Raw genomic sequence first — 17002 nt, 5'->3', positions numbered from 1 at the left:
TAATGCTTTATTAGCAACCTAAAATATAAATCTAGGCTGAAAGGGCAAAATACATATTTATTCATTCTGCAAGGTTGGTATGGATAGGACTATAGGGCTATTTAATGCTTCAAAAACAACTTAAAAGAAAAGACTTTGGATCTTCCACAAATGCAACACTTTCCTGCAAATATTTAAAGTTGTCATGTCCTTCTTTCAGACTTTCATGAAATCTGAAAAAAGCATACAAATTACATAGCTCTTTTAATGAATAGCAGAAATATGCTCTGCCAGGCAAGACTCAAAGCACTTCTTCCCAATAATTTTCAAACTGTATATTATCCTAATTGAATCATTTTTAGCATTTCTTAGATTTTTTTAAAACAGAGGAAAAAAATTTTTATATTTTTTCCATGTTAGGAAGGAGTCAAAGACTTCTTAGTTTTACATGACCCTGCTTCTTCCAAATGGATACACACTCATTCTGTTAAATTAATGATGCATCTCACAACCAATCTCCTTTGTACACTCAAAAACTAGACAGCCTCATATGGGGGAAAACTTATTTTTCACATATTCTAGGCTTTATGCTATTTATGGGAAACAATCAATAGCCCAAATAAGATATCACTGCAAGCAAACAATTGAATCAATAGAACAGGGGTGTCAAACTCAATTTCATTGAGGGCCGCATCAGCATTGCGGTTGCCCTCAGGGGGCCGGGTGGGTATGGCTAGGGTGGGCGTGGCCTACTGGGTGGGCGTGGCTAGAGTGCGTACAGCCTGCTGGGTGGGCGTGGCCAGCTCTACATCGTTCGCATCAAGGGTGCCTATGGGGGCCTGGGCAGGAGTGGGACAGATCTGAGGGTCTCTGGCAGGAGGATGGTCTCTGGGCCAGGGCCAAGGCAGTGGGGGCCGTTCCCTCACTGTTTCCAGGATGGCTTCGCGGGCCGCATGAAACCACTTCACGGGCCGGATCTGGCCCCCGGGCCTTGTGTTTGACATGTCTGCAATAGAATATCTATATCCTTCCTAACAAACATTAAAGTATTAAAATATTCAAGCAATTATTACAGGCTATCCAAAATGTTCCCAGGTATTTATTTATTTAGAAAATTTATACAGCCGCCTACTCGCTCACACTGACTCTAGATGGCTTAGATATGAATAATAGAAGCCAAATTCTAATTAACTAGGAAAAGTCACAGCTGCAGGACTATATTGCTATATTAATCATCAGTCCTTCTGATGCTAATTTTCTGCAGTGAAATATGCCATCAACGGAAAAAGAATCCCTTTGAGCAAATCTAACCAGGTCTCCTTGCTTGTCCAAATCAAATAAGAATTCAGAAGAAATCCTTTTCAAGGGCCGAGGTAAAATATGTGTAACTAGGTAAAGATTTGGTTGCTTCTTCATGCAGATCAGCCTTCTATGTATTCACATAATCAAGCTAGAGCCTGGCATTAGATGGCTTTACTTCTGGGCATTCTTTAATTAATTGACTATTTAAAGGTAATTCTAGTGTAGAATTTAAAAGTAATTTCTGTTTTAATACAAGTGAGAATGATCAAAATGGATTATTGAATAAGAGAATGAAAAGACAGAAATGATAGCAAAGAATGCACTCAAAAAGATGTTTTGAAGAACAGAAAAATGTGCATTGGAATAGTGAATGCATGCATTTTTCTTGCAAAATAATCTAATGAACACTCCATTTGATCTGCTGTTACACTGCCAGTCTTATAATTCATTCCCAAGAAATCTACCTGTATGACAACACAGTAACACGTTATGCATTTTTTACTTTTTTACGGAAAATTCAAAATAATGAATATGTAAATGAGAATTAGACTACTGCATTTCTATCTGTTTCCCTGCACAAGCATGTACACACGTGCATATTCGTACACCCACACAGAGAGCAATTAGACCACTTTTAATCAAAGAACCCTTTTTCTTTTTTTTCACACAGCATCTTGCTCTTAAGGGTTTTTTTTCTTATATTTAACACCTGTAGACAGAATTTGGACAAGTCCCAGCAAACAGTCTGTCAAAAGGAATGTTAAGTTTGCATATGGAAAATACAGTTTGTTAGCTTTCCCACGAATCCTTTAAAAAAATAATCAAAGGTTCGTGTACATTCCTATTCCTTTTGGACTTTTTTTTTAAAAAACTGGAGCAGACCCACACCTCAGAAAGCATTTTCCCAAGAATACCCACGCATTCAATTTCCTTTCCAACCCATTGAGTATCAGTCTGAAGAAGCTTTGAGTTAGTGGAGTTTGACTATCTGGTCAGAGGTAAGAGCTATATTATTTAACATAGAAACAGAAATGCTAACTTTGAGATGTTCAAATTTAATATTTCTGTCCTGAAATAAGTATAAACTCTAGAATAAGCATGGATACAATTTTTTTATCTATGTTTATTCTAGAACCAACACTTAATTCAGGATAAATTGAGGATATATAAATTCTAGAACAAACATGGCTACAAATTTGTGAATAGATGGTTGGAATTCCTATTATACTTTCTCCAAAAGTTCAATATTCTAGAAACGGACAGCAGAGAAAATATTTCTCTCTAACTCCACATTCTTACTTAATGCTACTCCTCTACCTACAACTTTCTGTAAGTTTTTTTCTTTTCGATCAAATAGTAGCAGAAGGAAACATTCACAGCAATAAGCTATAACTGCCCTAATATGATTTGGGCCCCCAAAACTAAACATGTCTTTAAAAATAAACAAAAAGTGAAATCTAAATATGGATTTCCAAGTACCATCATGTCTCCTATCACTCACTGTATGTTTATGCTATGCTATCTTTGAATTTAGTTACATTCTGAAACTACAAATTATATGCTCAAGTCTTTCTCAATTCTTTTGCAGAAGTTCCTTTACCATGTAAGCATGAAATATGCTATAAAATATTTTTAATAGATTGGTTTAAGGATACATGTAGCAATTTAAAAGAAACAACTGTTCACATTTTTTGTGTGCTATAATGAAAAGTTGCAGTGTATAATGAAACCTATTTCTTTAATTTTAAAACTCCTTAATTTAAATATCTTGGCGCTCCATAACCTAACAATCAAAATAATACACTGTCTTGTTCAAGTTGAGCTCAACTTTTGGTGATTTAATGGCCACATGAAAATCCATATAGTTGGCCAAATAAGTTTCCTTGGCAGCACCAGAGAAATGGTTTGCCACTGACTTCTTTCAGGTTATAATTTTGATTTCCCAAGCTAGCCTATAAGAACCCTAGAGCCTCCCATCGAAGTCCTGACTAGCTGACCTCGGTTAGTTTTGTGCAACTAGGCAAAATTAGGCAATGCAATTTAATAATAGGAAAATTCAAATGTTCATGTAAAACAAATTCACTCTTTGTTAAGCTATGAGTACAAATGGTTAGACATTCATGTTTTTATTTATGTCAAAATAAAACTTTGTGGTTTGTAGATAATAGAGATAATGAAAAGCAGTTGCTCTTTAAAATAATTTGTGCAAAATGTAGCTGGTAGGAGGAGGTAGCAATGTAAGAAGAATAGGAGTCTAACTGTTGATACAACTGCACCCTCTGCTGTTTACTTACCATAATGGAATATCAGTTAATCTGTTCTTTCAGGGTGAAATAAAACTAAGGAAATTTTGGAATTAAATTAAACTAAGTGACAGTTAAAAATAAACGTTTGGAAGGTTTCTCATGGAAGAAAGCCTCAAAACTAAGTAAAAGCCTTAGTAAGATGCCACTTTTTCACGTTTCCTCTGAGTCTTATCATTTTTGCTTTCCATTACAGAATAAAGCTGGGACTTTATCGAGACCACACATCTTACTTACCATGCTCCAACATCGCCTCTGCTATCTGTTGTGTAATCAGTCAGACCATCCAACAATATGTTGTATATCTCTGTAACATTACGTTTACACACAAATTCATTTGGTGATCCTTCTCCATTCACCCCTACTGTCAAACAAACCCTAAAGGTAGAAGAAAGATAATTATTAGGATCATATAATATTTTTTAAAAAAAAAAAACACTTGTGCATTAACAAATTTCTGCTTAACCCAATAAATAAATAGCACAATACCACCTATTAATCAAAATGTAAGTAATGTGTCTTACAAGTAGTCCTTGACTTATGTCCATTCATTTAGTGATGGTTCAGAGTTACAACAATCACACTATCCCTCCAGTCACATGCGTGCTATTTGGCACTTGGCAACCAACTCCCATTTATGACTACAACCAAGATAGTTGCAGTATTCTACAGTCATGTGATTGTGATTTGCAACCTTCCAAGTGGCTTTCAACCAGCAAAATCAATGGGAGAAGCTGGATTCACTTAACTATATGATTGACTTAATGAACACGTGATTCACTTAACAACCATGGTGATTAACTTAATGTGATAAAAATGCTAAAATCTGGTCCAGTCACATGATACCTCATTTAACAACCACGGCACTTAACAACTGAAATTCTGGACCCAGTTGTGGTTATTAAGGCAAGGACTACCTGTACTTCAGACATGTCAAATACAAAGCCCATGGGCCACATGGGGCCCGAAATGTGGTTCCGTCTGGCCTGGGGACCTGCTCTGGAAAGAGTGAAGGACCGGCCCACCGCACCTCAGCCTGGCCCAGGCTGACCGGGCATTGATCTACAACCTGGTTCCGTCCATCAAAGCTAGAACGTGCTCAGCCTTAAGTCCACGGGGTAGCCCAGGCCTGCCCGCTGGGTGCATGTGCAAGCGGAGTCCGGCATCCCTGCTGGCTGTCTTGTCCCACAGGCTGACTTCAACCAGGACGCCAGCGCTGGCCGTCTCCTGTGCGCACACCCAAGGGGCGGGGCAGAGGCGGCGGATCTTAGACTGAGCGTGTTCTGGCTTTGATGGATGCAACCAGGTGGTAGATCAGCGCCACCCTCCCCGCCCGCACCTCCAGCCTTGCAGTCACGAGGCTTTCCTTTCACCGGGACAGACACACACCCCCACACAGGATAGCAAGACCGGTGGCAACATGGCAGTGCTGGCAATCTCTCCCCCTCCCATCACCCCTTCCTGAGCGAGGAAAGAGAGAGATAAGAAGGCGAAGGAAGGGAGGGAGGGTGGGAAGGAGGAAGGGAGGGAGGAGAAAAAGGGAGGGAGGAAGGAACATGGAAAAGAATGGAGGGTGAGAGGAAGGAAGGAATGGAGGGAGGGAGGAAGGAAGGAACAGGGAGGAAGGAATAGAGGGCGGGAGGGAAGAAGGAAGGAACAGAGGGAGGAAGGAATAGAGGGAGGGTGGGTAGGACGGAGGGACCATGTCCTGGTGCTCGCGCCACTCCCATCCTCCTCCGCTGGAGACCCTCAGATCTGCCCCACTCCTGCCCAGGCACCCCTGAAGCAAGTGATGTTGAGCTGGCCACACCCACCCAGTAGGCCACACCCATCCTAGCCACACCTACCAAGTAGGCCACACCCATCCCGGCCACACCCACCCGGCCCCCCGAGGGCAACCACAATGCTGATGTGGCCCTCAGTGAAATTGAGTTTGACACTCCTGCTGTACTTGATATTATAAAACTTTAATACACGCACACACACAATTAGTTTTGGTATTACATCCTTGTTATGTAGAATTAACTACAGATAGGGGAGGGGAAGGCCGGGGGAACATGCCGCTCAGCTGATTGTCATATTTTCCTAGCCAAGTTTTTCCTCCCCCCCCCCCCATACTAATGACACAGAGAAAGACCAGAATACAGTGGGAAATTTAGAGGGAATTATTCTAACAGCAGTTCAGCTTGCTCCTGAGTGACAAGTTGTTCAGCTGTTTTACATAAAAAGTATATTTTATTAGTCCCTTACGTCTTACAATCTCTAACGGGTTGAAAGTTACAGCACATACAAGTACTCTTGCCATTTACACTGGATATTTAACAAAGCAGTAAGCAATTTCTTCTGCTAGTAAGTTGTCGCTAGAAGCATAGCAGGGAGTTCTGGAGAAAATGCCACTGGCAAAGATTATTGTTTGTTTGAGATGCACAATTTCCACTGTCATTCTCTATGTATCATGTTACAGGGCCTGCTTTTTGCAGGGTTTTTCCCACACATTACAGAATTCATTCTACATAATTTATACCAGCGCTTCCCAAATCATGAGGTGTACCTCTCTTGGGGAAGTACAGAGTCCAGGGGAGGTGTGAAGAGTCTTTTAATTTATTTATTAAATTTATATGCCACCCGTCTTGTTATTGAGCAACTGGGTGGCTTACGAAATAATAAAAAGTTGTACATAGCTGTACATTGTCACAATAAATTCACCTTTCCCAAAGTTTCATTATTTGTTTTCATTGCTCATTTGTGTTCATTTTGGTGTTTGGATTTTTAGGGGAGGTATGTACCTTAAGATTTCATGGGAGGAAGGTGTGATGGAACCCCTTGTCTACAGATTATTTTCCACCTGATTCAGAGTTCAAGAACATACTTTAGTTACATTCAGTCTTGTCTTCAGATATTGTAAGGCCTTCAACATTATGTAATTACATAGTTAAATTGGGGAAACCGGTCAAAGCCTACATATTTATGATAGAAACTATGCAGGACAGCTACCTGGCAACTTAGATGATAAGTGTAAGAATGACTTGAAATGAATTACCAACATGAACATTTAAGTGCTCATATTTTCAGAAGTAAATGCAAAAGAAATATCTGGATAATGACCTGAAATTACACTGAAAATTATATTTTTATTACCGAATTTATCTTTCTTGGTTTTCTACAATTTAGACTAGTAAAAGGACTATATTTATGATAGGGAGGTTATTATTCAAATACAATTTATTTAGTCCATTTATTTATAAGAAAATAGTAGAGACCTGTTTGCATATTGCTCCTTAAAGCCTAATTACTATTTTTATAGAATTCAAAATAGACTTAAGGATTCATTTTCCATTAAAAACACCATTGTTTCTCTTCCAAATTATAACCTTATAAATATACTTACCGTAACAAAAGTCCCCCGAAAATATTAACAAGAGGGTATGCAAAATGTTCCATGCACAAACTGTTCCATTCATGGAACAGATGGTATCAGGTGGTGAGTGGCCTAAGTAAAATAGGAGTGTTTTGGATGTTTGGGTTTGTACAGAGAATGGAATGGGACTGCCTTAGGTGGAAGAAGTCTGGGACAGCAAAACCAAGAAGTCAATGATACTGGCAGTAGCTGTAGACAACAAAAAGAAAGGGGCAGTGGAAAGGGCTAGTGGGAGGGGCTAGCACAATGGTGAATAGAATGTGAAGGATACGTGTATATAATATATGTTCTTATTTGTGGTTTTTACTTGTGTGTAGTGTGCACTGTGGACAGCACTTAATTTCGCTGTGAGTTAAAATGACAATAAACATATTCTATTCCCGTGTTGGCGAACCTATGGCATGCGTGCCACAGGTGGCACACAGAGCCCTCTCTGTGGGCACGTGTGCTGTCGCTCAAGTCCTAGGTCTTCAGCTGGGTTTTATAAAACCTTTTTGCTTTAGGCCCCTGCTGCCGTATACAAAAAAAAAAGGTTCAATCAATCAATTTCAACTTCTCGTGGGGAAAAAAAAGATCTCGCAAAGTTGGAATTTATTGATTGAACTTTTTAGTCCCACCCAGTCTGCCGTTACTACCGCAGCCACGCCCACCTAATTGGCCACACCCACCCAATGGGCCATGCCCCCGGCACCCGACAATACATAAGTTTTGGATTGCACTTTGGGCACTTGGTCTCTGAAACGTTCGCCATCACTGTTCTATTCCTATTCTATTCTATTCTATTCTATTCTATTCTATTCTATTCTATTCTATTCTATTCTATTCTATTCTATTCTATTCTATTCTATTCTATTCTATTCTATTCTATTCTATTCTATTAAGAGGTATGCAGAATTAGAGGCCTGTTCCTCACTTTAGTCAAATCACTGCGTAAGTGGAGCTGGCGTGTCCATTGATAGCAGCTGAGGGTGGGAGAGAAGAAAAGAAAATCCATGGAGAAGATCATGTACTGTGACTACAGCAGCAGCGGAATAAATGGCTGTGGAAATACTGGGGGGGTGGGGAGAGGAGAGCAGGTGGACCTGTGGGATCTGAGAAAACAGCAGTGGTAATGTCTGTGCCTAAAGAGAGGGGAAAGGGAAGGCTCAGGAAGGAAGGGGAGCTGGTGGAAAAGGAAGGAGAGGAAAAAGATATGCTACACTAGGACATGATGAAAGGCGGAACAGGCACTGGCCTTGCCCTACTGACTCCACAAATTCACTCCAAGCTCTTTCTGGATTTTATTTAAAGTCCAGAGCGACAAAATGTTCCAGTTACTTCTATTATTTCTAGAGTTATTATGTTCTTCTTATCTAATATCCAGGGGTGTGTCATCAGCAATCCATTGTATTAAACAAAAAAAAATATGGGATAATTCCATACAGGCCAAAGCCAAAGTATTGTATTCACCTGCAACACTGGGAATTAATTAATATTTTTCAGCTCTCTAAATATCTGAATAGCTTTTATTTAAATAAATGGAGAATAGCTTTTCAAAAGCCGTACTAAATGTGTTGCCATCAAATATGCTTTATGGTAATTTCAAAAATTCCCGCCTCTCTTGTAATGGTACTGATCTTGAAATGGTGGAACATATTTTATTGTATTGTGAATGTTATAAATCTTTTGCAGGAAATTTTTTGGCCTATTTTAACATCTAAACCAGGCACGTCAAACTGCTGGCCCATGGGCCAGATGCATCATGGCGAAACTGTGCCCACCCCATTGCCGACAATGGGGGGAAAGCTGCAATATGTCGCACAATGTCATGTGACATCGTGAGTTTGACATGCCTGATTTGAACCAAGAAAAAGAGATACTTCTGAGTATGTAAAAAAATTATTTGCAGATGAAAATCCGAAGATTACAGTGTTAACAGCCAGATTTTTAACTATGGCTATAAAAACAAGGCTTTTAGTAATAAATCAACACTGAGGTTTTAAGCCTATTATGTGTTATTTATTAAATATTTTATTGGATCAATTGTTTTATCCAATGCCAAGTTTAGTTTATATTTGTAACTTGCTTTTAAGCCTTTTGGCCACAATAAAATTGATTGATGTTCTTACCACTTTTATTAAGCTTTGTCTGACAAGAAAAATATGGCAAGATATATATTCATATATTTATGTAAATAACTATGCTCACTACTAGGTACATGAAACAGAAAAGATTACATACTTTGCAACAGCTTTTAGGCCATCTCTTCTGGATTCAGCAAAACTCACACCTCCAGAAATCGAAGTGACTTTTTTCAAAGCATCTAAAACCTTGAAGAATAAAGGAAAATCCAAACACTAAACCAGCACTTGACTATGTTTTTCAAAAAGTATTATGCAAAATAATGGAGATGAAGCAGTTACAATAAAGTGGGTCAGAGAGGAAAAGTGGTAGATGGTAATGAAAACATGTAGTAGTTTTGCACATTACAAAGCAGACTTTTTGTGTGGTTTATAAGAGATGTGCTTTACATTCAGTCAGATATCAAGGTTGATTTTCATTTACTAGGGTGACAAGACAAGACAAGCCTAAACCTGTGCCATTTCAGTTCTGTATCTCCATGAAGTTTAGCTTCTGTGAAGCTCCAGCACATTGCAAAAGATGGATTAGCAACATTTGCGCATATACCCTACCACACAAGTCATTCACGGAAAGAACAAGGGAGGATTACTGGGTTCAGTATTCAGCCAGCCTGCCCCTTAATCAAAGTGACCCTAGTTATCAGGCCCCATTGGCTGCCTCTCTCAAAGGATCCTGGGAGTGAGTCTTGTTTATGTTTTGTTCCACCTTGCTGATGCCTATCCCATCCTTCTGAGTTAACCGTACAATAATATTTTGTGATGTTTTGACAGTTTGTTTGGGCTATATAATCTAGTTTTTAAAAGTTAACCTTTTATTACTTCCACCTTTTATTAATAAAGAGTGGTTATGCAACTACAGAGAGTCTGGATGATAACGTATTATCTGGACTCCTTCCAGCTGGATTAGACTGAGATACAGCACTCAGATAGTGTTGATTACATTTACAGATGACTTTTGGCAGGACCAGGAATGAGATGCATGCACCCATGCCAATCTTGAACTTGGGTTCTCAGCTCCTGCTGGAAGAGCAATTGGGAACCATGGCAGGGAAGCCTTTGCATAAATCATCTTATCTGCCAACTGAGCCCATTTCTGGAACAGATGGCCCCACTCATGGTCTCTGATATCCTAGATACTCTCTCTCTCTCTCTCTCTCTCTCTCACACACACACACACACACACACACACACACACACCTCAACTACCGCAGTATGCATCACATGGGATTGTCCTTGAAAAACACCTGGAAGCTGCAACTAAGCCAGAATGCAGTGGCATGAGTAGCTATGGATGAGATTTCATAATTGTCCATGTCACATAGTTGCTTCACAAATAGCCCTGGCTCCCTATAATCTTCTGGGACAATTCACAGTTCTGTTTATCGTTTATCCTCTCTAAAGCCCTTCATGGCACAAGACTGTTTACTTGAAAGACTATCTGTCTCCAAGTGTCTCTGCTCAACCTATGAGATCCAGTAGATTATTCACATTTTTGATCTCTTCCACAAAACGATGCCTTCCAGTAGGACTCAGGGCTTATGTTTTCTGTTGCATCTCCTGCCCATGGAACATGATTAGTTCCAAGCTTGGGCAGTCTTGACACTTCTGTTCTTCCACACGGCCCTAAAAACCTGTTTTTCCCCTAGCGCCCATAGAATGAGCCTGAATAGAATGGGACCCTTGAATAAGATATGGGATTCATATCAGGAACAGGATTCATTTATCCTATTGTACTTTATGTTAAGAAGATACAATATATTTTATTTTATATTTCTTGCTTTTGTGAGCCTTTACTGTTTCAAACTGTAAGTTTCCCAAATTAGGCAGCCATATAAATCAATAAATAAGTGACTTCCAGATATCCAGATGTAAACATAAGGTAATGTTGAGATTTCAGTGTTGGTCTTAATTGACAATGGAGACCAAATCAAAAGTAGCAGAAATTTGGTTATAGAAATCAAACATTGAAGCAATATAATCTATTTTAGGGGACGACAGAGAATGAGGTGGCTGGATGGAGTCACTGAAGCAGTAGGCGTGAGCTTAGATGGACTCCAGAAGATGGTAGAGGACAGGAAGGCCTGGAGGAATGTTGTCCATAGGGTCGCGATGGGTCGGACACGACTTCGCAGCTAACAACAACAATCTATTTTATGTTTAACAAAGCAACCACGTATCATTAAAATATGTGTTTTTAAAATACTTGAAAACTGTTATAAAACATTCCACCCTGCATGTTAGCTTACCTCCTGGAGTTTGCCTTTTAGAAGGAATTTTGGAAGGGCACCCAAGGCTAGTGAAAAACCACAGCGAATCATTTCCTCATGTCTTTGAAGGCCTGAAATGTATTGCACCAGTAAATCTGGAAAACATAACACTCACTGTCTGAGTAATTAAAACTCCAGAAACAATGCTTTCCAGCATTAGAATAACCACTGGTTATTCTTGAAGGATGGTGGCTGTTAAACAAACAATTAAAAATTGTTTATGTAATATTCAGTATATAATGTATTACTAACATGCAAAAACCTTCAAAAGTTTTATTATGACAATGTTTTTACAGCAAAGCATGAGAGTAAGCTCCACAAAATGGCACAGGTCCATTTTCCTTCAGTGACATAATTTTATAACCTCAAGCCATTCAGCACATCTTCACTGCAAGATATGTTGTAAAGCATTACTAGTGAATTCTCTGAACACGAGGAAAACATTTTTAAAAAACACTGTCAGGAAAGCAATTCCAAGAATTTATATATATATATATATATATATATATATATATATATATATATATATATATATATATATATATATATATATATATATATATATATATATATATATATATATATATATATATATATATATATATATATATATATATATATATATATATATATATATATATATATATATATATATATATATATATATATATATATATATATATATATATATATCCTTTGAGGAAAATATTAGATTTTCATCCTCCTGGGCTTCCAGAGAGCCATTAAAAAGCTGGCTCTTTTACCAAGCCATGGAGAAACGGGAAGTCTACCCCCAATAATAGCTTTAATGTGGTATATGTTTGTACTATTTTCATCCCCGGTGTGCACCATATATTTTTGGTGTTTCTGTTTCTGCTTGTTTTTAGCAGTCATTGCTTTGATGTTTTAACCCCCTTGTGTAAGACACATAGAATTACACTATGATTGGGATACCATACAAGTAGACAAATAAAGGTAGTGTAGCAGCAGAGTATTCACAAAGCATTAGCCTATGAAATAAGGAAAAGTTCTAATTTAATGAAAACACAAACAAGTTAATTAAAAATTAAAGAAAATAATATGCTAGAGACAACATGGACAATCAGCTATCCAAAATTTGTTCTATATGAAATTTAGTTCAGGCTAATTTAGCTTGCGCTGCCTTCTTTCCGTTTTTTTTAGTTAGCAAGATATCATAAGTTATCTTTTAATAAAGACAGAAATGAATCTGGTGAATCATTACCTTGTTCAGCTGGATTTGCTCCTCCCTCTTCATTGCAGTAATATTCATTACATAAAGCAGCTAATGCAGACACTGCTGATTCCTAAAACAAAAGCAAAACCACAAAGATATAGAATTACTTCTCTTTCAAATGCACTCTGAAAGAATTCTGCTGTAGAGATCATCTAGTAACACGTTTAATGTCTATTCATGCAATTATTATGACTATGTCAGATAACCCATTCATTCGAGATTTCATACAGTTGAATAATTTCCTACTATGTTCAATTGTTCCACTTTAGGAGCCAGAAGCAAGTCAGGTTGGTCAAACAATGCTACATTACAAATTATCCTGAACTAAAACCTCCATTTAATGAAAAGATGGGAAGATATTGCAATTAGCTCTGAAGAGATAATAGTAAATTGAATTACATTTCAGTACCAGTTATGGCCTAAGTAAAACATCATTTTTGTTATTTAATCAGTACTTTTGTTGTGCGAATGTACAATATTTGGATCAGTGACTATAATAAAGTATTTGCTATATTATCAACCATTTACCTGATTTATCTCAAGTTCATATCCCCATTAATCATAAATTGTGATGGTTGTAAAGTGGGCCACCCATGTGACTGAGCTGATTTTACAACCTATTTTTGCAGTGGTCATTAAGCAAATCACTGTGATTGTTAAATGAATCTAGCGTCATTAAGTGAATACTATGATCATTAAACAAACTCATGGTTCTCTATGAGGCATTTTTGCCAAACAGCAGGGCAGTTGTTGGCAAAAATGACATAAATCACAGTCACACGACGGTGGGACATTGTAAATGTGGGCCAGCTGCTGAGCATCAGAAATACGATAGCATGACGTGTGTGTGTGTGCGCGCGCGCACGCGTTCCATTTATTCTCTGCTGTTTTCTAAACCCTAGAAATTTAAACTGTAATACCAACAAGCAAAATATGATATTTAGACCTTTTAAGATCAATACAGATAAAATTACTGTACTTTTATTTGCTGTCTTGAATTGCTTGAAACAAGATGAAGGCTTTGTAAAGTATCATTGATCAGCCACTGCCAGTCACCTGAAAATAAAGGAAACATACTTGGTAGTATATTGGTTGCATTGCATTTTAGCACATCTACATTTTTTTTTTTTTACAAATCCTTAGAGGTTCGAATTCCAACTGAAATTTGTTTCAATTTCTTTTTGCCACTATATTTTTAAAAGATATTCCATAAATAAAATATCCACATAAAAACCAACCAGAATAGCAGGCATATGGGATATAAAAAAGCAACTGCTGTTCCATATTTTCTGGAATTGCCTTCATTGTATAACATCTCTAACAGGCATTAATGGCCCTCGACTTCCACATATTGACATTCTCACACTACTGTGATGAATGAAGCTGAATATAGCAAATATATATGGACAGCAACAAGATGATGGGGGGGGGGAAAGATAAGAAGTATATTGAACCACGCTGTTACATCTTGTGACAGTAGAAAATAAAGGAATTTACATGATTATATTCTTGCTAAATGAATAATACTGTCTATTTGCTAAAGTTATAATCATCAACAGACAGACATCGTAACTCTACAACATGACAAACATTACCTACCAATTATGGGATCTTTTCTAAAAGGCATTTTTGAAAGTGACAACTTTTCAACCAAAGTGCAGACTAGAAAACAAGGAAGGAAAAAAGCAATCAGAGTTGCATTCACTGAATTAAAAGGTATTTATAAACCTTTTTACACAGGATCATGGTTCGTGAACTCATACTATTATTACATACTAAAGAGCACTGTATGGCAAATCTGTCAGCAGAGGGAGATATGACAGGAAATAATTATTGCTTCAGAGGATGGGCAGTAGGGAATTTTATTCCTCATCGAAATTTTGATCCACCACCTTCAACACCAGGTTCTGAGTGCTGGATCACTAGAGGACTTTATCTAACGGGCCTCTAGTGAGATAAACGTTGAACACCAGGCCCGTTTGTAATAAAATGTCTTTTTGTGATTTCGTTTTGGAGAAGAAAGTGAACCTGGTATGTATCACCAGACTGGCAGGGGTTTCTTGGCCTGATAATATCTTCAAAACTAAGGTGGGAGAGGAGGGTGCAATGATATTCCATGAGAATTTGATGGTGCCCATATTTGTTTTGTGATAATTTGATGATGGCCCCAGCTGTTGTTTTGCAGGTGATCAAATTTGAGCTTGGGTTGGTGATGGATTTCTTCAAATTTCACATTATGGAGATGTCTGGGAATTCACCAATCTTATAGAACCATGGGCTTGTTGCAGTCACCATGGTTCCAAGTCACATGGGCTGCACACATTAAATCTGGTTAGTGTGATTTGAGGATGGATCGGATCAAACTTGAAGTCCAAGGCCCCTACTGAGCACTAGGACAGATTTATCAAGATGGACTTCCAGGCATCCATCTTGATAATCCATAAAAAAGTAGCATATCTACATTGTAGAATTGTTTGGTTTTTGAGATCAAGACAACTTCTCCTTTTCTCATTTAGCATTTCTTTTCCATAGAATGTTTGGAGTGGGAGTTCTCAATAATCAATACTAGTGAGGAAAAACCCAGATTTTATTATGTAAATTACATTTTTCTGTTTTTATAAGTGTAAAATGTCTTAGAGTCCAGTGATTAAGTGGTATATAAATTTCTCTAGTTATCCTTAGCAGCACAAAGGACATTATAAAAATATTCTATCACAAGGGTAGACTTTTGAGGAAGTAAATAATTAATATGATGCCACAAATAAGCTGAGTAAATCACCCCAAAGGCAGCACAATGGCTAATTTGACTACAGAATTGTAGGCCAGCACATCTGCAAGGCATCAGTTGGGGAAGAGCACTATTTACTACTCATACAAAGAATTACTCATTACATGTTAATATATAGGTGGCATGTAGAAATCCAAACAAAAACTTATATTTGTTAATACTGAAGTATTTCTTTACTTGAAGCCAGGGAAGAGTTCCTTCATGCATAGAGTTAATTTTTAACATATACACACAAACTAGCCCCTTAAAACACTGTTCAGTGGGAAGTAATTGATTTTGACATCAAACTGGCAAGAAAGTTGGTTATTGCAGCTACATTATTTTCTGCTGTGGATTAAAAACAGGAATTTGAAAAAAGAGAATTATCCAAGTGTTATTCAATTAAGACTAAATCTCATTTTTATGGATGGTAAAAAGGACTTTAGTGGTGTTTTAAAATACTATTCTATGTGCTAAAGATGGTACAAGATGACTCTTGATCTACTAAAGAGGAGCAGAATGTTTGCCCAAGAATAAATCCCATTTATCAGCAATCTAGCAACTAAGCTCTTCCTTCAGCTCCATTCTATATTTTACAGAAAAAAACCCCAATTAATAATAACTAAAATGGTATTAAAAACTACAAATCTGGGATTTGATTGTTTTATTCTACATTTCTGAATCACGAGTCAATAAAAATATATTTTGGTACAAGAATTTTACATTAGGGAGAATGGCTGAAGTATACTTTAAGGCAAAGCTATTGAAATTAAAGAAAAGTTGGCAAAAATATTCAGTGAATCAGGACTAGCCAAGTTTATATTATATAATCTTAAAACGTAATTTTCCCCCCCAAATTATATCTGTAAATAGAACACTCTATGTCAAGTAACATACCAGCTGGCCTCATTAGTTCTCCACCTAAACCTCTGGAAAAGAAAGGGGGGGAAAATACCAATTTAAGAAACAACATCACTGTCAGTATTTTGCACTGACATGACAGAAAAAGGAAAAGAAAATTGATATATGAATCTAAAACTGCCTCTTTTGCTAAGATTCAATACATTAAAGCTTAATATCAAGAATATGCATACATGGCAAGTACTTCAAACTCTTTTTCCAGTAACTTTATTCCTTTCTTTGCATTAGTAAAACAAGTCAGAATTTGAATCTTCACTTGTTGTTTCCTATTAACTCCAATCTGTGGTTAAAAGTTTGCAAATATGTCAGATTTAGGAGTTAGTTTTCAAATCCAAATCTTAATTCAGATGTATGCCAAACTAAGTTTATATGAGAATTGCAGAGAGGAGAAGCTAACCATGCTGCATGGAATGGGAATAGTTCTGCAAACCATAATTTATTAAGTTAGAATTTGTATTCACAAAAAGTTATGTAATGTGCAAATGCAGCTTTAGAATTAACCAACAGTCAAATCCAATTCTACCCTCATCTCATTACATGTTTATAAAAAGTCCTTTTAAAGTCAGCTTTCTGGCAACTCTTTTGGACTATTCTATGGAAAGCATTAGATGAAAACTGCGGTATTAAGTTGATCCCATGAGACCGCTCTTGTATTATTTTTGAAAGTATC

The 17002-nt window shown here is 37.3% G+C and overlaps 1 protein-coding gene across 2 annotated transcripts in view; it reads right to left on the bottom strand.

Annotated features, from left to right (window-relative positions):
* Positions 1-17002, bottom strand: part of TBCD (tubulin folding cofactor D) — a 176856-nt gene that overhangs the window by 24857 nt on the left and 134997 nt on the right. For both annotated transcript variants that reach the window (XM_081320970.1, XM_081320971.1), the window contains 7 exons: positions 16309-16340; positions 14244-14306; positions 13624-13700; positions 12633-12714; positions 11369-11484; positions 9223-9311; positions 3822-3962 (listed from right to left, as the gene is read on the bottom strand). In XM_081320970.1, coding sequence (XP_081177096.1) covers positions 3822-3962; positions 9223-9311; positions 11369-11484; positions 12633-12714; positions 13624-13700; positions 14244-14306; positions 16309-16340 — 600 coding nt within the window. The remainder of the gene's footprint in view (positions 1-3821; positions 3963-9222; positions 9312-11368; positions 11485-12632; positions 12715-13623; positions 13701-14243; positions 14307-16308; positions 16341-17002) is intronic.

This window comes from Vipera berus, assembly GCF_964194415.1.
Source record: "Vipera berus genome assembly, chromosome: 2".
NCBI classification, from domain to species: domain Eukaryota; kingdom Metazoa; phylum Chordata; class Lepidosauria; order Squamata; family Viperidae; genus Vipera; species Vipera berus.
This window is presented reverse-complemented; position numbering and strand designations above follow the sequence as displayed.